Raw genomic sequence first — 19,498 nt, 5'->3', positions numbered from 1 at the left:
GATCCAGCACTACCGGAGAGAATTGTGAAAGTGAAGATCTCCGCCGCACCAAGCATTTCTAGAAAAGCACCAACATCTATCTTTCCTCTACGCAGTACGGAATGCGTTGGGTTGATGAGACCACTCCGAGTCTCGGTAGAGAACTAGACGGGAGCTCCTTAAGATGGAAGCAGGGGATGCCTGGAGCGAGTATGGTATGTACGTACGCGGTACGACCTTGATAGATAGCGGGCGGTGTCTGCTGGAGTGTAGACCTGCTTGTGCTGCATACGGATCCATCCGTACTTATTAGGTTCCTGCCGTACCTAGGTAGAACCCGGCGACCATGCAGCAACGCTCTGGGTTGAGTAGGGAGGTACTAGTAATTCGCAACTTCGGTTCTACTCGGTCACTCCCAGGTCGCTAGCTTTGCTACCCAGCGGCTGTCTGACCTTGCTGCAGGTAGTCGATACATACGGTTCTATGTATACTTGTCTCACCATAGTAGGTAGCACATCGTAGTATACCCTAACACCTCACGTCCGGCTTGCTGCGGCCTTGCATTAATTTCCCTCTGTATCCTTGCTGCGGATGCTGCGCGATTCGCACCCTCTCGGAGGACACAGGCATTGGCTCCATGGGAGATACGACCCCGCATGAGAGAGAACCTTGAGAGCTCCCGTTGTTCCGTTCAGGCCCGAGTGGGCCCCAGGGAGAGCCGGAGTTCAAGTTGGCCTGCACTGGGTGTGAGGCACAGTAGCCCAGAGAAATACCTATACAGCATCTAGATGCGATGAACACGACCGCGGTAGGACGTAGGTTACATACCTGAAAGCACCTACGGTTGGCTGCGAGGAAGGGTGGCCTGGGTAGTAAGATGTGGGGCATGAGGTGAGTGAGGTGAGCCGTACGGAGTGCTCCGTACAGCTAACGTTGATCGAACGATGCATTCTTAACCTAACGGTGCACGTGCGGTGCTACCTGAGTGTACCTAAGTTGATAAGTGGGGTCCACTTTCCCCATCCAGCAAAGAACCAGCACTGCAGAGCATGCCGAGACGATCAAACGGCGGCATTTGCTGCAATTGATCAATCAGCAAAGCAAACAATTGCTCGCGCCGACCGTGTCTGAGCGGCCCCATTGCCATAGCACAATGTCGTCTTCTGCTTTGGCTTGTTTTGCCGGCGCCACCACAGCCCGGCGGATACTACTCCGTCCACGCTGGCCGACCATCCTTCCCGGGACACCAAGTGTAGCAGCTCCATGTCGGAGCTCCTCGGCCTGCGCAACAAGATCTATAATCATTACCTCCCAGCAATGCGATCTCCTGCCTCGGCCACGCCAACGCCAATGTGAACAGCAGGCAATCTTCTTCACGCCCAACCGCAGCTATCACTCCCACGACCACCCCCCTCCTCCAGGCCCATTTACCCACGCGGAACAAAACCTCCTTTCTGCTGCCTACGTTCACGTCCCATCCCACGGCTTCAGCCAGGAAGCGCTGGCGCTCGGGGCGCGCGACACAGGACTTCTGGACATCAGTCCATCCATCCTACCCGATGGGGTGTTCAGTCTGATCCGCTGGCACTTATACACCCAACGGACGTTACTAGCGGCGAAAGCTAAAGATGCGGTAGACCAAACAGCGGCGGTAACTGTAGGAGACAAGGTCGAAGCCCTTGCGTGGTTGAGGCTGAGGGGAAATGAAGCTGTCGTTGGGCGGTGGCAGGAGGTCAGTAGCACACCCCCCAAAAATCAAGACTTCTACTTGGTCACTGGGGTTGGAAGTGGAATTTCAGCGGCCAGCTAACCGGCCATGGTGATACAGGCGCTCGCGATAATGGCTCAACCCTCCTACGTGCCGGCTTCTCTGAAAGAATTGGCTAGCTTGGCAGACGAGATTCTGTACCTCGCCGGAGACGTATCCGTGGATCCGTCGTGGTATACCAAGCGGGCGTCGCTGTCGGCTATCTACGCTGCCGCCGAGCTCTTCCAGACGACGGACCAGTCGCCCAAGTTTCGCGAGACGCGCGCCTTCCTGAGACGGCGGCTCGACGAGGCGGCTCAGGCCGGGGGGGCGTTGCGCTCCGTTGGAGAGTGGGTCGGGTTCAATGCCAGTGCCGCAGTGAACGTGTTGCGGAGTAAGGGGGTAAGGATCTAATAAGTGAAGTTTAAACTTTAAAATAGAAGAAGGGACGACATATCCAAGGTGACAACATTGTACAATGCATGTATAGTATGCTGTAGGTAAGAACATGTAAGGCATATTAGAGCGACGAAAAGTTTTCACTGCAATAACGTTACCTATGTGATAACTACCTGTAGATATTCGGGGGGCGATACAATACATCCATGCACCACGTCCAAGGGATGTGAGTGCCCATCTAAGGTAGGTATACAGCTCAAACTACTGCCCAGGCCTATTCCTCAACGCCGAACAGTCAGAGACCAAGACACCAAGCATCCCGACCCCCAAGATCATTACAAGCTCTCGTACAGATTGCGATACACAGACCAAGCAATCCAACAGGTAAATAGTCAACAGTCGCGCAGCACAGATAGCAAGTGTCCATGCGAGTACATCAGTATTCCTCCAGGGTGCGTTGACGAGGATCCTTAAGACTGGTGAAGGGTCAGTTGGAGATGTCCTCCCGAGACTGTGAAATGGGCGAGACTCACCGAATGATCTTGACATCTTTGTCCAGGGCGTTGCGTCCCTCGATAGCATTAGGCGTGATAAAGATATACTGACGGTTAACCGAGCGGCGCGCGGCAGTGATCTCAGTGCACATCAGCAAACTAGCCCTATCCCCAAGCTGCGAAGGATTCGATTGAACTTACCAGCATGTTCGTGCTAATCGCGCGGTTGACGTTGTCCATGAACACGTCAAACTCATCCAGACACCGCAGTGGCGAACCCATGGCCTCCCAGATGGCCAATAGTAGACAAATGGACGAGAATGACTTCTCGCCACCGGAAAGCGTCTTGGTACTTCGTCCGGCTGCCCTCTTTTCGGTCCGGTCGGGCTCGACCTGCAGATCCAGGGCCTTCCGTTCGTGGTCAAGGAGCAGCTTGCCGCGGAAACCGCGCTCGCTGAGCAGATATATGAAGTTGGCGCGCGATTGTGACGAGATGTAGCGCTGGAATTTCCTCCACTTCTCGAGGCGCAGGGTGAGACTGGTCCTGAGACGGTTGTTTGTCCTGACAATAGACTGGAGGTCGTCTTGCGCCTTGTCATAGATCTTCTTCGTTTCCTCAAAGTAGTTGAGCACCTCCTGGTCGCTCATCCCTCTTCTGCGTTCTGCATTGGCGAGCCGGGCCTGGAGCATTTCGTACTGCTTATGGAGGCTCTCGTACGTCTCGCCCTCGGGAGTTTCGACGCGCGTGCCCTTGCAAACGATCTCGGCCTCCTTCGTCAAGCTGTCGACCCGGGCTTCTTGCCTCTGCTTTTTCCCCTGAGCTTTGTTTCTCTGCTCTTCGTAGTCAGCGACACTGTCAATGATGCCGTTCTTCTCAATCAAGCAGATGCGCTGCAACTCGCGGGCTTGCTTGAGCTTGGCTTCTGCTTTGTTGAGCCGCGCCTCAAAGTCCCTCTGCTGTACTTTCTGCTCCTTGAACTTCCTGTCCGCCTCCTTCAGCTCAACGTTCTTGTCCTGTTTCTTCGCACTTAGCATGCCATATTGAATACCGGCGTGGTTGAGCTCTTCCTTAAGTTTCTCGAGCGTGTCTTTCAATGTTTGTAAGCGGCCACCATCCCGACCGAGGAGCTCCACTTCGTCCTCGAGCCTCTCAACCATACTGCGAGCCTCTGTCTCATCTGACCGGAGCTTTTGTCGTTCCTTGTCGAGCTGACTCAGTGCCGTTTGGAAGCGCTGAAAGTCATGTTGGAGTCGACGCCTGTCAGCCTCAATGCCCCGGTACTCGGTCTGTAATTGCTGCAGCGATTCTTTTAAAAGCGCAACCTGCGAACCCGAGTCCGTCTTCATCCGGGGCTTCAGATGGGGATTCGGTTGAATCGGGCTGGTAGAGATGTTACCATTGTTACTCGCGGTCAGCCGAAGGCCTTCGCCACGCTTCCGGTCGTGGCAGCATAAGCATGCTTTGACATTCCGCGGCGGCGCGCCGTCAAACATGACCTGCTGCGCTCGTGCACGCTCAGGGATCAATACGACTTGCTCGATCATGTGGTTGATAATGAGCTGATCCCGTACCATCCGGTTATCGATCTTGAGGACCCGGAGAATGGTATCGTATTCAGGGTCGGGCTCCTTGCCGCTGATGTCAATCGGATGCCGGCTGCATATAAAAACAGGGCAGTTCCGAATATTGAGCCGGTCCATCTTTTCCCGGAGGAGTGATTCATCGCTTTTGCTGGTCACGATGAACGCGTTCAGATTGACACCGAACGTCTTCTCGAGGATGGAAGACCACTGGGGCTTGAGCAGCTGGATATGAGTGCCCAGGGGTCCGATTGGTTTGTCCTTGAAGCGGTTCTCCTTGGCGATCAGGCTGAGGAGATCAGGGACCTTGGCCTCATATGCGTCATAGGGCGAGCCGCGGTCTCTTTCGAGACGCTTGATTCTCGCCTCAACATTGTCAATCTCGCTCTGCTTCCGTTGGATGTCCTCTCTAATCTTTTCCAATGCCTTCTTAGCGTCTCCCACTCTCTCCTTGAGTTCCGGCTCGCGATGCCGGTTCTCCTGGCGCTCTCTCTCGATCTGCTTCAGCTTTTCCTTCGCCTCGTCCAGCTGGCGCACTTTTATGGAGTGTGCTTCTCCGTGGGCATCCTTGAGTCGTTCTTGCTCTTTGGTAATTTCCTGCTCACAGATCTTCACTTCGTCGGTTTTGGACTTGAGGGCTTGGTGAGCGTCCCGCTCCTCAACATGGAGTCGCTCGGTCTCGTCCTTCAACTTCTTGTGAGCGTGATTGGCCTGGGCTACTCGTTCTTGAATCTCGCCTTCCTCCTCCTTAACGCGTTCCAGACTTTCCTCGGCACGCTTTACCTTGTCCTCAGCAACTTCGAGCGCACGACTCTTTACTTCGACCTGTTGCTGCGCTTCAACGACATTGCTTTCGGCTTCGGCCAGATTCTTTTCTCTCTGGCGGAGTTCTTCTTCCTCTTGCTCCACCTGGGACCATGCCAGCTGGTAGCGCAGCGTTCGGAGCTTTGCCCGGAGCTTCCTATTGCCCTCGAGCTCCTCCATCATGCGGTGGGCTTTGTCAAACGCGGCCTTAGCGTGCTTGACGCGCTCCTCCTGGTCAGGAACCTTCGCGACCATCACCTCCAAGCTTTCCGAAATCAACCTGTAGTCGTTGTCTAACTGCTGTAGCTGGACACCCTCGATGAAGAATTTGTACTTCTGGGTTTTGGTGGACGAGTTGAGAAACTGGCGAGCATTGTCCTGAGAGAGGATGTTCAGGGGATTATCGACCTGAAGGGCGTAGTACTCGACGAGCTCGTCGACCTCCTGCTTCTTAGTTGAATGGATCTGACCTGTGGCAGTTTTGACCTTAAAGCCGCTGGCGCCGGTCTTAGAAAAGTGGCGTTCCACGATGACGGACTCGCCGTAGATCTCGGGCTTGTAAGCATCTTGACCCTGGTTCTTGATCTTGACGGCGAGGACGGCCCGATCACAACCTTCCTTGACGAAACTCTTTAGGCTACCTCCGCGGTTTGTCGAGCTCGCCTTCCCGCCGAGGCACAGCGTGATTGCCGTCAATATGGCGCTCTTGCCGCTGCCATTCTCTCCAACGATGAAATTGAGGAGAGGGCCTAGTTCGCAGTGGAGCCGTACATGGCACATGAAATTGATGCATGTAACGCTCTCGATGATGCCGTTATCTGCAATAGCATTTTCACCGAGGAGGTTCGGGCGGAAGCGGAGTCGTTGGGTCGCGCGCTGGTCATCGGCGGCCTCATGGCGAAGGTGCTCGAAGTTGTTGTCCCGCATCAACTCGTATTGGGACTTTGGCGGAGTGCGCGGCGCGGACGGCGCCTCTTCTTCGTATACTTCGGCATCGTGATCTGACGGGGTGGGGGTAGACTCTCCCTGGAAGCGCGGATCGCTTTTCTGATCCCCAACATCATCGGAGAGGCGCACGCGTTTCCGCTGCCATTTCTTCGTCAATACAACGCAAACGGAACAGGGCTTTGTCAGGGTTACGACACGCACATGTTCAGCTTGCAAGCTCGATCGCGCCTCGCCCCGCACCTCGTTAACGTCTTCATCGTCGCTATCCCGGGAAACGACACGCCGAGAGCGTTTCCTCGAGGACTCAGCCTCGAGGGTATTAGTAGTTCTCCCTGGCATCTTGAGCTGGGCCCGACAGATCTCTGTCCCTCCGGCTCTGTCGACAATTGCGTACAATATCGTCTGAAGATGCTGGGAGATTGGATGGCGAGCGCGGGAGGACAAGGAGGACGTGAAGCGCGTTCGCGAGAGAGCGCGATCGCGAGCCCGCTGAGAGCTTCGCGATAAGCCCCACTATAGCCACTAAAGTTCGAACCCGCTGCGACGGGAGCCCCACCGTGCTCACCAGGACCTATGTAGGTAGGTCGTTATCGATAGCTGCTCCAGAGCCCGTATTGGACGACAGTAGGCCCTATGTAAGGTGGTACCTTTACGGACCCGGGAATGCTGAACACATGTGAGCTTAGGTTCCAGATTGACCGGATCATCCAGAACCGAAGGAAAGTGGGATGTAAGAGGAAGTGGGAACCAGATTGAGCAGTTTCTCTCCATTGCAGTGCTCTCGCATAGGGTGTCTCTGGCAAGCTTACATCTTCTTTCACTCCTACCTTACTCAAAGAAGGACATCCAGGTCCTTCCAAACCCGAGGAATCAGGCCAGCTGCCCTGCTTTAAAGCAAAAGCGTATGCAAGTGGCAGCATCAAGTTCCACTCTCAGGACATGGAGACGGCAGCCGATCCACGGCCCGGGGATGGGGACTTTGACGGGTTCCGGTTCCGGATGAGGCTTCCCGAAGATTGCGTAGAATACATGCTCTTCATCATCGGCGAGAGAACCAACAGCAACCTTCCCAGCCTGGATACAGTCCGAAGAGCTGCAGACAAAAGGCTGAACGAGTTGGCGAAGGACTACATCTGGCAGCGAGATGGATTCAACCTGAAAGCAAGAACTGATAAGGGTACCTCTTCCTCTCTTGACCTGATATGAAACAGAAAAAGGCCCAACAGCAGGCTAGCTAATCATCTCCGTGCAGGCTCAGGACTCCCTTACCTCCACGGCACCACCCACTACGGGGACAATGTCGAGGAAGAGTGGCTCATCGTCTACCTGTTGCGAGAATTGAGCAAGTCGTTTCCAGAACTATGGATCCGTGTCTCAGACAGTGACGGCGAGTTTCTCCTCGTCGAAGCCGCCAAGGTCACGCCTAAATGGCTGAGCCCGGAGAACGACGGCAACCGCGTGTGGATCCACGACGGCAAGCTGCGCATCATACCGCTGAGCGGTTCCGGCACGGCTCAAGATGCCGCCCTATATTCCAAACCCTTGACCCTCGTCGAAGCCATCGACGCAATCAAGACGTCCCCCAGCCGCCTGATCCACTCCCCCCTAATCGAAGCCGAGGCCTTCTACCGCCTCGAGAAGTACCCTGCCCAAGTCCGCGCCTCTGCCCACCACTCGTTGGTCACGATCCCCAGGAAGCTCGCCTACATCCTCCACGCCCGGCCTACATCCGTCGCGCCCGCCACGGAAGCATTCTACCTGCGCGACCCGCGGTCCCTGAAGCCCATCGTCTCTGCCTCCTCGCCAACGGCCCTCATCTTCCCGCCCACCGACCTCGTCACCGTCAGCGTGCGCTTTACAAAGGTGCTATATGCGCAGCTCAAGTCCCAGCACTTCCCGCCGCCACCAGTGTGGCGGGCTATACTGCGCGCTGCCGAGGTGGAGACCGCAGCACCAGCACCAGCAGCACCAGCAGTACCAGCAGTACAAGCAGTACCAGCAGCACCAGCAGCACCCAAACTGGAGCAGGAATCGGGTTTGGGCTCAAAAGAATATGGGAACAGGCTAGCCCGGCTGGAGATGGGCATGAAACTCACGACAGGGTTTGAGATGCTCGCCCGGACGGCACACGAGAGCTCAAGCAGGCTGGTGCGCGAGGTGGGGCTATTGCTGGAGGATCTAGCGGAGGACGGCGGGGACAGCGCCCTGCCCACGGACGAGCAGATTCGCGGGTGGGAGGGGGCTGGGCGGGAGGACGATGACTCGTGGATGGATATCGATTATAGGGACCTTGAGCGGGAGCTGGATGGGACGCGTGGCGGGAGCGTGGCGGGCGGTGGCTTTGGGGATGCCGGTGCGCAAGCCGACTTGCAAAAGATTGTTTCGAGGTTTGAGGCCTTTCTCAACGATGAGACGGCAGGCCTTGAAGGGGCCGAGATTGACGAGATGGACCGAGATAATGACAGCAGCGACGACGAAAGTGATGAGGACGAGGATAAGGAGGTTAGTTTTGACGAGGAGCAATTTGCTAGGATGCTGCGGGAGATGATGGGCCTTCCGGCGGAGGATATCACCACGGGGGAGAAGGGGAAGCAGAAGGCGGTCGGCGAGGAAACGGAAGAACAAGCGGAAGATGAGGATGTCGAAATCCGCAGGCTCATGGAACAGATGGAGTCAGAGCTCAGGGGGCATGGTGCACTAGAACTCGGCCCAAAGTCCGAGGGGGCGGCGGCGGCGATCAAGGGAATTGGAGAAGGCGAGTCCAACCCAGGGAGGCGTGGATCTGGGGAAGAGAGCGACGACGGGGCCAGCGACGAAGCAGTGGATATTGACTACAATCTCGCCAAAAACCTGCTCGAGAGCTTCAAAAGCCAGGCCGGCATGGCTGGGCCCGCGGGTAACCTGCTGGGCTTGATGGGCGTGACGTTGCCCCGAGATGAAGAGGAGACGGAGGACGAGCAGAAAACGTTAGGAGCGTAGGGATAAAGAAGAAGAGGAAAAAGAAAAAGATAGTTTAGTTGAATACGGTGTCTACAAGAGTCAATTGTTTTATCACCGACGGCGCATCTAGCGTCTAAAGGCTCCCGGGAATGCCGCACACCCGTCCCGTCCATATCTATCCGTGACGAACATATGCATTCATCTTTCATCCGCCTTTATTCTCTTAGCAGGAGACATCTCCCCGCTTGGCCTCTGGTGTTTCTTTTTGGCATCGTCGGGCACCTCGGCAAGCCGTGCTAGCGCCTCGTTCAGCTCTTTCCTTGCCGCCAACTCGCGGGCACTGCTGTCTTGCCGTGGCCGATAGAACTCGCTCACAATGCGCACAACGGCGTGGTAGACCTGGTAGAGGAGCAGCCTGATCCAGGCTGTGCCGACGTCTTCGATGATGGATCCGTCCAGTGGAATCGGCCGTTCTCGGGTTGGCGTGTGTTCGATGCCCTTGCCGTTGAATCCCCTCAGGAAATCAGTTGACGGCGGGTGTTGCTGCCGGTCGCTAAAGAGGGTCGCGAGTAAGGGGTCGCCGAAGACGCAGCTGCTCCAGTCGCGAAGGCCCGTGAGTTTTAGTCGCCGGGGGGCATCCCTCTCAGTCTCTTCCGTCTCCGTTTGTTGCTCTGCTTTTTGTATCTTCTCTTCATCCTCCGGTTCTGGCACAGCTTCCCCCCTGCCCTTTCCTCCTTTCGCGCCATCTGCTGGAACCGCCTCCTCAACGAGCACATTCCCCTTCCCGCCAACTTCCACCGCAACCAATCTCGGCACAGTTACCTCGTCTAGGATGTACCTCAAACGCCGGAAGGTCTTCCGTATGGTCCAGTACCCCATCACAATTCCCATGTCCTCCCCGTCCCTCAGCACGCCTTCCAGCATGGAGTGAAACGCCATGGACCATGTGCCCGCGCCCCCGGTTGCCGATAGCCCGCCTTCTAGCATGTTGGCCGCCGCTGCTACCTCTGCTCCCGTTTTGGATAGGGGACTAGGTGTGCTTCTAGAGCCGATGACGGCCGCCAGGGGCCCGAAACGACCGGTGGGAGAGGTCAGACGCGCTAGCTGCCGGACCAGCGTGCCAACTTGGTGGTCGACGTCTGCAAGGGAAGCGGGCGTGGGAGGCTGAGGAAGCAAAGCGAGCGGTGTGCCCTCGACGGGATCGTGGACTGCGAAGGAGGCGCCCGGAAAATCGGTTTCCTGACCTTGGTGGAGCAGAACTGGCAGGAGCGGGAGTAAGAAGGCGCTGAGGTCCGAGTCTGCCGGCGAGCGATCGGCGACGGCCTCTCTCATCCACCGCACCGCGGCGGCCTCGGATGCTACCATGTCCTGCTCGGATCTCAGGGGTCGCCACAGGGCGCGCGAAAGCAGGACAAGCTGCAGTGACCGGCCGTCGGATAGAACGACTCGGTAGGTTCTCCGTGGGCCGAGCGACGAGACGGCCTGGACTTTCCGGACGCTGACGTCCGCGGTAATAACCGGTCCAAGTAGGCTCCTGACAGCCTCCACAGAAGGCGCTTGGCACATAGCCGGTGAGTTCTGGAGTCTAACCTTCCGCTGCGTTGGGTTGCCCGTCGTTGGGAGAATATCTGTACGCTGTGTTGTCGTTCGAGGCTTTGTTTGGAATTTCAGGGGTAGGGTGCGGGCGTGTCCCTGAGCTGCTATCCGAAGGAAGAGCCTGTAGAAAGTCGACCATGGGCGAGACACGACGCTGCTGACATGCGGTCTGTAAGTGACTAAGTCGGCTCCGTGGTAGCATCTAGCCGTCGTTGCGGGCAGGTATGCTGGAATATATGCTTCTACTGTACCTTCCGGACAGGGACCACCGAGAGACACACTTGGCTCAGCGGCAACAATAGGTAAGCAGTCTAAGCGAAGCCAAGCTAGTTCGCTAGCTAGCTGTCCTGATCAGAGCAGACCCGAAGGTCGGGTGTGTATGTATTGTACAAGTACACACGAACGTACCGGTGTGTCGTCAGCGGCACCATGGAGCGCGAGCGAGACGAGTAGGCATGCTGACAAGTAGTGGGCAAGAACGTTAACTATAGAAGCCCAGCCTGCGGTGGTCCTCGGGCCACGACATCGCTCAACGAACACGCAGGGGCCACGGAGGGGCATCCTTCACTTTTCCAACCCACAACAGGGAAAACTACCCGTGTCTGGAACAAGACCGTCTCAGAGACATGGTGACAGACTCCGCCAAGGGCACGTTTCGTGGAGTTCCGAGTGCCGTGGACGAATAAACGGCTACGTGAAGCGAGCAAAAGACCGAACTTCACTTCGATATTTGGGGATTTTGCGCTACGGCCAGCCAGCCACCTGGGTCCTCGCTTGTCCAAGCATGAATAAAGGGAAGCTCTTGTGAGCCCGGTGAGCAGCTACATGTATTTGTAAGTAGTAACCTCGAGATGGGATACCTTAGGTAGGTAACTTTCGAGCTGGCACCACCTCCGTAGACCCTCGGCATGGTTACCTCTTTGCCCTCCAATTATGTATGGGCAAAGCGCGTCGGATAGGTGATGGCATACGCGTAGTCGAGAGCATGATTCGGGGTTTGCCAGGTAGTTACTGGAGTCCCGCCTGCTTCACTGGCCTGCTTCACCATTCCTCGACAAGACTAATAAGTCCAAGGGTCTCATCCTGCCGCTTGGTACCCTCAGTCGGTGAAGCTTTTGGGATGGAGAGTGCCAGACTCCAAGACACGAATCGGGAAGGTGCTTGAGTGGAAGACCCCGTCCGCACGGATCGCCAATACTGCCGGGGCCGTCAAAGGCCTGGTCAGGCAATGGCAAGCGAGAGCTGCGGGCGCCTGTTTCAACCCGCGGAGTCAAGCGGCTTCCCAAGAGCGTGAGAATGATGACATGAGCTTCTGGAATGAACGGAAAATCTGCTAACAGGCGAGGCGGGTATTTGATGATTGGCCAGCGCTAAGCGAAACCCCGGCGGTGGAACAGAACTTTTGTGGGGCATTTTGATGACTCGAATCACTCGATACTTGGTATCTGACAGATGGATTCATCATGGACTCAAGATCTCTTGCAGGGACAAAAGACCGGCAAACGACTCCCTCTGTTGTATAAGTTGCAACTTACCTTAGCTTGAAAAGGGATATGATTGCTGCAAATGATCCGAAGTGACCGCAGTACCTAACTAGTGTATGTAAGGTAGTAAGTGAAACCGGTGCACTCTGGCCATTTCTTCCGAACCTCAGGTAGGAAGACACCAAGACCGTCTTTGTTGTGACGTATCACATCTGGTTGAAAGGTGCTACACACAGAACCGCGCAGTACTGCAACTTACGTATCTTCCACGGGAAGAGCCAAGAGTCTAGTGGAAGCACCGAAGGATTACGGCAACCAGTCCCGCGCCGTTGGAACGCCATTAGCCGGGGTCAACAACACTCACGGGCCGGAGAGGCGCACAGCTCGTCAAATTTGTCTCGAATAGGGCTTAGCGCCCGGCCCTTGCAGTCGGCCCCATCTCGGTCTTGTTCCAACGGCAATGCCCGAAATGATGCGCCTTTCGGATTTCCCATGTTGCCGCCACGAACCGGCCTCTTCACTACTACACTAGTAGTGTAGTGTACTGTACTATTCGCTGTGTTTCGATGTCTCGGCGCTCTGGACATTTCGCGCCTGACTGTACAGCTCCGTGAGGTTGAAACGCTTGAGCTCGTCCCAGTCGCCGTCGACCACACTCATCCCGCATACCGTCTACACAGTAAGCAGAGTTTAGAGACGGAGCATATTCGGAATCGGGGCATTCTGCTGCTTACTTGGTAGACGTCAACCAATATCACCTTGTCAGGCGATGTTAGATTGACCTTATGCCGATCGTCGTTGATAAGGCCTGCAATGGTGTGAATCACGACATCTCGCTTCAGATTGCTGTGGTTACGGATGGTTGGCCGGATGGCAAACTGTTTGCAGCAGCCATCAGTCAGTGTCCGTCTATGCCTGGGAAGCAGGGTAAGGTAATTAGGTAGAGCAGACTCACCGTGAATGGTTTCTTCTCAGGTCCTGAAGTTGGAATATCGCTGCTACTACCTTCCGTCTTCGCGTTGGCCGCTGATTCGATCGCAACGTTGCTCCCGTCGACCTGTGCCGCTGACTGCCCTTCGCCTGTATTTGCCGGTTCCGATGGCTCTCCCTTTGATTCCCCTGCGCCGACGCCCCGTTTTCCACTCATATCGAACCACGGCGCCAGCGCCTTCCTCGCTACCTCAACAATGCCCTGCTCCGTCGCTTTCCCCGTGATGCTCATAGGCGTTAGCCGGTTCACATACCGACATCTCATCAAGCCCGGGTGCTCATTGCAGCTCTTTGCATCCTCGCAGATCCGCCGCACGAGTGCCACGGGGTCGACAGGCGGCTGTGTCTTGACAAACAGCAGACAGTCGACATTCATCTTCGTGGGCTGCATTAGGTTGGCACCCCCGGCATTGGGCCCGGCGGCGGTATTTGAAGTCCCTGACGTCAGGGCAGCTACTTCCTTCTGAATGGCTGCCTCGATGTCTTCTTCCGCTTCGCCACCGTCTCTGAGTTCACCTGCCTGCGTATCGTGGACGGATCCTATGCCGTACATTTTCGCCGCATACTGACGACTTCCCGGTAAGCTACAACCCTCGGTAGCGGGAAGAACTGGCGATGCAACCAACCTCGGCAAATAATACGCCTATCTCCCTCGCCGCCTTACGCTCCTGGTGCCTGGCACAGGTGATCCAGATACCCGTGTCTCCTGGCTGGAGGTTGGCGTCCTGGTTCAGGGCGAGTTTGGCCTGCTGGTGAGACGTCTTCCATTTGCCCGCGTTTCCTGTCTACATCCGGCCTTGTCAGCCAAATGCAGGAGCGTGAATAGGATTACGACCACAAATGGTTTCGTAGCACGTGATGCTTCCTCGCAGGCCACGACATCCTTGCGCTGCATGAGAGAGAGACCGGTGGATGAATGCTTGAAGGGTCATGGCCAGCCACTTTGGTTGGGCATACCTTCTTCTTCTTCGATCGCTCTTGCGCCGACCCGCCGGTTGGCACGTCCTTTCTCTTGCCGTTTTCAGTCATTGGGAGACGGTTGTCATGGGCCAGTGAAGGCTTGGCGGAAGTTGCGCGTTTAAAAAAAAACCCCTGGTCCAGAGGTGAGGCGATATCAGCGCTGGGACTCGAAACTTAGGTGAAGTCAACCTGGGTCAGACTCCCAACCGACCTCAGGTAATATGGATGGGTAGGTAGGTTTTACAAGAGTGGTCTCGGTGTAAGTTTGAGAATGGGTCGGAAAATGTCACTGACATCCGCTCAGGTCACGTGGTTACACCACCCCATGCTTTTTCCCCCTTTGCCCTTTGATGCATCATGCCCCAATCCTCCACGGGGCAGGTGGAAAGGTCCGACCTGGGAAAGCATAGGTAGGTACAAGCAGGAGCGGCTCACATGGTAGGCAGAGCAATAGATTTTGATTCCGTCCCGCGCGTCCACCATAATTCAGGCCCTTCCATCCCATTCTATCCATGCCTTTGCCGAAGTACACTGTAAGCTCCCATGATCACTCAACCCTCGCGTTGTTCCTGGCAGCCACTTCGGTGGTAATCTTCAGAGCCCTTGGCGCATCATCCTTCGGCATCCACAGCTCGACGAACTGCAGCCCACCAGCCTCGTTAAACTCCTTGTCGACCAGCAGCTTCTCGAGTTCCTCCTTTGTCTTGATGACAAGCTTGCGGACCTGCTTCTCTGACCCGCCAAACACGGTCGGCACCTCGGTGTAGTTCCAGCGCGCGACGTCGTTGTACTCGGCTTCCATACCATGGATGAAGCGCTCGATAGTGAAGCCATCGTTGTAGATGAGGAAGCTGCGAGCGTGTCAGTCCAGTCAGTCAGTGGGTCGAGTGAGCCCCGCGGACTTACATGGTAATCTTCAGGTTATGCCGAATCATGGTCGACACCTCTTGCGCCGTAAGTTGGAACGACCCATCGCCGACGAACAAGACAGTTCGGCGGTCAACACCCGCATCCTTCGCCGCTAACGCAGCGCCCTGGGCGGCGCCGACTGACCAGCCGATACTGCCCCAGAGGATTTGGTTGATGCCCGTCACTCCCCGGGGGAACTTGGTCTCCCAAATGCCAAAGTTGGCCGTGCCCGTCTCTGTGACCACGATGTCGTTCTCCTTCAGATACTCCCCAATGCGAGGCCTGCCCAGCAGTGTCAGCTATGTTACTCCAACCAGGGCGTTCTTAGGAACGGTTGTGTTCCCAAGACGGTCATGAAGGGGTTGTTTGAAAACAATGTAAGTATGACGTACCAGAACCACGCTTGCGTGATGGTCTCGGAGCTGTCTCTGTTCTTGGCCACCTCATTGACAACCTCCGGGGACGGCGGCCGAGCGAGCTTGCTCAGGTCGACCCGCTCAACTACCTTGCGGAGAACCCCGCGCATGGTGACGCCGGGGTACTCAGAGTACCTAACCGTGCAGTGGGTGGAGTGGAAGTCGATCGTGTTAAGCTGCGAGGTCCGATAGGAGAAGCCGGTCGTGTTGAAGTCGCTCTTGAGCGCACCAATCGAGAGGACCAAGTCTGCCGACTCAACCCGCTCGCAGACGTCCGGGTGCGATCCCGTCCCAGCATACACTCCGCCGTACGAGGGGTGGCTCTCGTTGATGGCCCCCTTGCCCATGGGTGTCACGAACACAGGGAGCTGGGTCTTCTCAACCAAGTCATGCACTTCCTGAAGCACCCTGTGGCGAATGGCGCAGGCATCCACCAGGATGATGGGACACTTCGCGGCATGGAGGTACCTCAGGACGACGTCCACGACGTAGTCCTCCCGATCTTGATCGTTCTGGGGTTCGGTGAGGTCGATGGCCGTATCGAGGCGAGCGCCCTCGATCTTTTTCTCGGCCATGTCGGTTGGGAGCATGATGTACACCGGTCTGCTGCGGATCCAGCACTCGCGCAGCGCATGGTCAATCTGCTCGGCGATCTCAGCCGGCTTGTTGAGGCGGGCGATGTCGCACGAAATCTGCGAGCTCATGTTGGCAAAGACATTGAAGTCGCCATTGCCGAGTGTGTGATGCAGCAACATGCCATTGCGCTGCGAGATGGTGGACGGGCAACCGACGATGTGGACGACGGGGATGTGCTCAGAATAGGCGCCTGCCAAGCCGTTGATGGCGGACAGTTCTCCCACGCCAAAAGTGGTCACAAGAGCTGAGATGCCTTTTGTGCGGGCGTAGCCGTCGGCGGCATAAGCTGGGATCTTGTTAATCAGCCCCTTAAACGAGCCCTCATCTGAGGCTATGCATACCTGCATTGAGTTCGTTAACGCTGCCAACCCATTTGAGGCCGGCTTTGGGGATGTAGTCAAGGGCCACCAGGTTGAAGTCGCCGGGAACGCCATGGACGGAGCGGATGCCGATTTCGTGCAATCTCCGAAAGAGATACTCTGAGACTGCAACGGGCTTCTTGAGGCCCTGTTCCCTGATATCGAGTGCCATTTTTGAAGTGTTCTGAATTGCGTGCTTTATTCAACCGAATTCGATGGGAATTATCTCTGCTTCTCCTGGAGCGTCAACGAGTCTTTTATAAGCACTGAGGATGTCGTTACGCGGGCGCAAGGGCCGGTATCGCTGGAGGTCTCGCGATGAAGCACGTTACGCCAGTCCACTAGAGACAAAAATGTTTGGAGGGCGGATGTATGATGCAGGCTGTGATCAGGCCATCTGATAAGGCTAAGGCCCGCGGCCGAAGGCAGCTGCGACTGACACACATCCTGCCGGTTATGCCGTACTAGATCGTTGTGCGCATTGTATGCAAGATGATGGGCCGATGTTTCTCGTTTACGAGTCGGTGATGTCATGCAAGTCCACTGCCGGCCCGACTGGCGGGACCATCCGAGTCTAAGCCGGGCCCTACCGGGTGCTGCTTATTGCCAAGACCAGCTGGACGGTGCCCAAAGTTTGTCGAAGTTCAGGCATCGGCCGCTGGTGTTATGTGTGGAGCTGATTTTGGGCTCGGTCTAGATCCCGTCTATTTCCGTCGCTATGCCCGAATAACTGAGAGGTATCATGAGCCTCGATGCCACCATCAGCTGAGAGAGGAGAGAAGACAGAGCCGCAACCACGTTACACACATACCCACGCTGGAACCCCCACGCCGAACTCCGTCTCATCCAACGTCCCATAATTCAAGATTGAAAACAGACCGCCCTTTGACCACCTCTCAATCGCAACTTCCGTCCTTCCACCCCGTCCTCCATCTTTCCTCCCACCTCTTACAGTCAAATGTCGGCTTGCCCAGCTTTCTGTTCACCTCGTTGTGCGCCTCGCACAGCCAGTTTCCGAATTCGTCCCGGCTCGCGGTTTTCACGTCCTGCCTCTCCATGTACTTCTGAAAATCTTCGGCGCACACCCAGCACGGGTACAGCTTTGAGAAGAGGCGCATGAAGCTCTTCAGGTCGGTCTGCTCTTTCGGAGTCGGCGTAGACGGGTAGGTCGCCGCGATCGAGTGAAGGAGTGTCCAGGTACTGCGACCTAGTGTTTCGACGTCTGGTGGGCAGTCTTTTGGTGGCATCGCGGGTGCTGCGGCTTTGAGGGAAGACTTGGTTTGCGAGGCCCAGGCTGCGAAGGAGGTGCAGGAGCGACAGCTGGAACAGGAGCGAGTTAGCTGAGTTGCGGAAACCAATGGACGTTCGAAACTGACGGCTTCCCATCCTTTCCGAGGACCACACCCTTCGGAAACTTCTTTAGCGGCTCAGTGCTCGTTCCAGTAACCGCGACTGGAGCGTTGGCCGGCTGCTCTGCTGGCTTCTCTTCTGCCATCGGGATGCACTAACGAATGAGAAAGAAGCTGTGTCTCTGAAATAGACTAGGTAGTACCTTCGTATCTATGTATAGGCCACTGCATCTCATACAAAGTAGTAGTATTAGCAATAACAACAGGAGCCCATCCGTGATCCTCCAACAAAGCTTCCAACCGGCAATTCTCGGACATTGGAAATCAAGATGTGACTTATCGATAAGACGTGGGTGCTTACTGTACTACATACTACTATACACTCCTAGTGTGCAAGTGGGTCCGTCTCTCCCAAGTTCCAGACTTCCAGTCGGCACGAACCACGGGCATTTGCTGGCCATAGGCTTCATTGTTGACACTGAACCGTATACACGGACGGAGCCGGCATTCATTTCACGTTTAAATATGACACAAAAGACGCCAATCCTGTTACTCAAAACCAAATCAGTTCCTGGGGATAGCTACGAGGAGCTATTCTCAACTCCTTCAGATGGCCTAGTGTTTGAGCCGTCGTTCGTTCCAGTGCTCGAGCACCGGTTCGACGAGCAAGGGATGGCGAAAGTGCGCAGTTTCGTCCAAAACAGGTCCATAAGCACGGCGGAGGACAGCGCGTACGGCGGCCTCATCTTTACGTCTCAGCGTGCCGTCGAGGCCTTCACAAAGCTCGTTGAGGAAAAGAGAGGTGAGACTCCAGTCTCGGCGGGCTGGAGATCAAACAGCTAAGGTGAGCTACTGCAGGTGAAGTTGGATGGCCGCATCTCCAGGACGTGCCCGTTTACAGCGTTGGGCCAGCGACTACACGCGCTCTGAAAGCCGTCCCTCAAATACCCTCTCTACAGGTCTTTGGGGAGCATACGGGGACCGGCGAGAAGCTGGCTCCCTTCATCCTCGAGCACTACGGGGAGTGGTACAGGGATCGCAAGTCTAAGCCGCCCTTGCTTTTCCTTGTGGGCGAGAAGCGTCGAGATATTATTCCCAGGATATTAACCGAGGCAGAGTGGCAAGTCGACGAAGTGGTCGTATATGGCACTGGAGAATCGAAGTCGTTCAAGGACGAATTTGCTCGGCGTCTCGAAGAAACAGCCGGCCATCCGAGGAGATGGGTGGTTGTGTTTTCACCCAGCGGATGCGACAGTATGCTGAGTGCCATGGACATGCTTGATGAATCGACTGGCAAGGCCAAACCCAAGCGGCCAGATCGAACCACTTTTGTTGCCACTATTGGGCCAACAACCCGGGATCACTTGATTCACGAGTTCGGGTACGAGCCCGATGTCTGCGCTGAGCGGCCCACGCCAGAAGGCGTTTGGCAGGGCATCTCCCGCTTCGTCAAAGGCTCTGATTAGGGGTTGGTCTCGGCGCAGAGCTTGCGGAATGTCCAGCCAGACAGCATGGCGGCGTCCTATACACGAAGCCTCCCATCCCGCGGGGCTTGTTGGGAGGATAGTTCGTGCATCTTATCTTATATAAAGTATTCATGGATGATATCCTAAAGCGAGTCCTTCAGCGAAGTGCGTCTTGGTGTTCTGCGTACACGTATTAGATACTCTAGTTACCCAAGTACCTATGCAATTACCAGTACAGATGCCTGACCGTTTCCGTAACGCAACCTCTGCATTGAACCTTGTCACACCAAACTTCCAGTTGAATTCCAAGGTATTGCGTGTATGTACTTTATGTACTTCGTATGTGATTAGGTACCTATGTACTCACGGGATTACCATGTACTTGGACCCACCTCAAGCCAGGTTACGTGATCCACCGATAAGATGGGGTCTCAGCCCGCA

General features: G+C 55.8%; 8 protein-coding genes across 8 annotated transcripts; 3 read left to right on the top strand and 5 right to left on the bottom strand.

Annotated features, from left to right (window-relative positions):
* Positions 1–1,132: 1,132 nt before the first annotated feature.
* B0T15DRAFT_396877 (COQ9-domain-containing protein) lies at positions 1,133–2,140 on the top strand (the record flags this gene model as incomplete). Its single annotated transcript, XM_062864863.1, has 2 exons — positions 1,133–1,711; positions 1,808–2,140. 2 exons carry the CDS (start codon positions 1,133–1,135, stop codon positions 2,138–2,140), a joined length of 912 nt encoding a protein of 303 aa, XP_062721290.1.
* Positions 2,141–2,561: 421 nt separating this feature from the next.
* On the bottom strand, positions 2,562–6,291 carry B0T15DRAFT_397192 (P-loop containing nucleoside triphosphate hydrolase protein; the record flags this gene model as incomplete). The annotated part of the gene is made up of 6 exons (XM_062864885.1): positions 2,562–2,601; positions 2,659–2,759; positions 2,821–4,425; positions 4,507–4,686; positions 4,921–6,090; positions 6,154–6,291. 6 exons carry the CDS (start codon positions 6,289–6,291, stop codon positions 2,562–2,564), a joined length of 3,234 nt encoding a protein of 1,077 aa, XP_062721289.1.
* Positions 6,292–6,885: 594 nt separating this feature from the next.
* B0T15DRAFT_368414 (SGT1 protein-domain-containing protein) lies at positions 6,886–8,913 on the top strand (the record flags this gene model as incomplete). Its single annotated transcript, XM_062864183.1, has 3 exons — positions 6,886–7,129; positions 7,205–7,926; positions 7,981–8,913. Coding segments are annotated over 3 exons (1,899 nt in total), but the record flags the coding sequence as incomplete, so codon positions are not given.
* Positions 8,914–9,070: 157 nt separating this feature from the next.
* Positions 9,071–10,652, bottom strand: B0T15DRAFT_532530 (uncharacterized protein). The gene has a single exon (XM_062869316.1). The coding sequence runs from the start codon at positions 10,456–10,458 to the stop codon at positions 9,091–9,093; it is 1,368 nt and encodes a 455-aa protein (XP_062721287.1). The 5' UTR covers positions 10,459–10,652; the 3' UTR covers positions 9,071–9,090.
* A 1,382-nt stretch (positions 10,653–12,034) lies between these two features.
* B0T15DRAFT_532526 (uncharacterized protein) lies at positions 12,035–14,167 on the bottom strand. Its single transcript, XM_062869315.1, has 5 exons — positions 13,920–14,167; positions 13,589–13,747; positions 12,928–13,527; positions 12,707–12,850; positions 12,035–12,644 (listed from the first exon to the last, which is right to left on the bottom strand). Exons 1-5 carry the CDS (start codon positions 13,989–13,991, stop codon positions 12,522–12,524), a joined length of 1,098 nt encoding a protein of 365 aa, XP_062721286.1. The 5' UTR covers positions 13,992–14,167; the 3' UTR covers positions 12,035–12,521.
* Positions 14,168–14,416: 249 nt separating this feature from the next.
* On the bottom strand, positions 14,417–16,764 carry B0T15DRAFT_199727 (thiamine diphosphate-binding protein). The gene is made up of 4 exons (XM_062862559.1): positions 16,225–16,764; positions 15,224–16,169; positions 14,829–15,113; positions 14,417–14,773 (listed from the first exon to the last, which is right to left on the bottom strand). Exons 1-4 carry the CDS (start codon positions 16,412–16,414, stop codon positions 14,470–14,472), a joined length of 1,725 nt encoding a protein of 574 aa, XP_062721285.1. The 5' UTR covers positions 16,415–16,764; the 3' UTR covers positions 14,417–14,469.
* On the bottom strand, positions 16,688–17,907 carry B0T15DRAFT_199737 (ERV/ALR sulfhydryl oxidase domain-containing protein). Its single transcript, XM_062862560.1, has 3 exons — positions 17,619–17,907; positions 17,054–17,562; positions 16,688–16,972 (listed from the first exon to the last, which is right to left on the bottom strand). The coding sequence occupies exons 1-2, from the start codon at positions 17,735–17,737 to the stop codon at positions 17,139–17,141; spliced, it is 543 nt and encodes a 180-aa protein (XP_062721284.1). The 5' UTR covers positions 17,738–17,907; the 3' UTR covers positions 16,688–16,972; positions 17,054–17,138.
* A 113-nt stretch (positions 17,908–18,020) lies between these two features.
* On the top strand, positions 18,021–19,298 carry B0T15DRAFT_574826 (tetrapyrrole biosynthesis, uroporphyrinogen III synthase). Its single transcript, XM_062870970.1, has 2 exons — positions 18,021–18,393; positions 18,450–19,298. The coding sequence occupies exons 1-2, from the start codon at positions 18,117–18,119 to the stop codon at positions 19,055–19,057; spliced, it is 885 nt and encodes a 294-aa protein (XP_062721283.1). The 5' UTR covers positions 18,021–18,116; the 3' UTR covers positions 19,058–19,298.
* Positions 19,299–19,498: the final 200 nt, after the last annotated feature.

The sequence above is a fragment of the Chaetomium strumarium genome, assembly GCF_033439665.1.
Source record: "Chaetomium strumarium strain CBS 333.67 chromosome Unknown B0T15scaffold_4, whole genome shotgun sequence".
Classification (NCBI taxonomy): domain Eukaryota; kingdom Fungi; phylum Ascomycota; class Sordariomycetes; order Sordariales; family Chaetomiaceae; genus Chaetomium; species Chaetomium strumarium.
The sequence above is the reverse complement of the archived record's forward strand: the minus strand, read 5'-3'. Positions and strand labels throughout refer to the sequence as shown.

Coding starts and splice junctions, on each gene's coding strand:
- B0T15DRAFT_574826 (XM_062870970.1), top strand. CDS start 18,117: ATGACACAAAAGACGCCAATCCTGTTACTCAAAACCAAATCAGTTCCT. Junction 18,394..18,449: donor GCTCGTTGAGGAAAAGAGAG/GTGAGACTCCAG, acceptor GAGCTACTGCAG/GTGAAGTTGGATGGCCGCAT.
- B0T15DRAFT_199737 (XM_062862560.1), bottom strand. CDS start 17,737: ATGGCAGAAGAGAAGCCAGCAGAGCAGCCGGCCAACGCTCCAGTCGCG. Junction 17,563..17,618: donor CTCGGAAAGGATGGGAAGCC/GTCAGTTTCGAA, acceptor CTCCTGTTCCAG/CTGTCGCTCCTGCACCTCCT.
- B0T15DRAFT_532526 (XM_062869315.1), bottom strand. CDS start 13,991: ATGACTGAAAACGGCAAGAGAAAGGACGTGCCAACCGGCGGGTCGGCG. Junction 13,528..13,588: donor TAGGCGTATTATTTGCCGAG/GTTGGTTGCATC, acceptor GGAAGTCGTCAG/TATGCGGCGAAAATGTACGG. Junction 12,645..12,706: donor TATTGGTTGACGTCTACCAA/GTAAGCAGCAGA, acceptor CTTACTGTGTAG/ACGGTATGCGGGATGAGTGT.
- B0T15DRAFT_199727 (XM_062862559.1), bottom strand. CDS start 16,414: ATGGCACTCGATATCAGGGAACAGGGCCTCAAGAAGCCCGTTGCAGTC. Junction 16,170..16,224: donor CGTTAACGAACTCAATGCAG/GTATGCATAGCC, acceptor ACAAGATCCCAG/CTTATGCCGCCGACGGCTAC. Junction 14,774..14,828: donor CATAACCTGAAGATTACCAT/GTAAGTCCGCGG, acceptor ACACGCTCGCAG/CTTCCTCATCTACAACGATG.
- B0T15DRAFT_532530 (XM_062869316.1), bottom strand. CDS start 10,458: ATGTGCCAAGCGCCTTCTGTGGAGGCTGTCAGGAGCCTACTTGGACCG.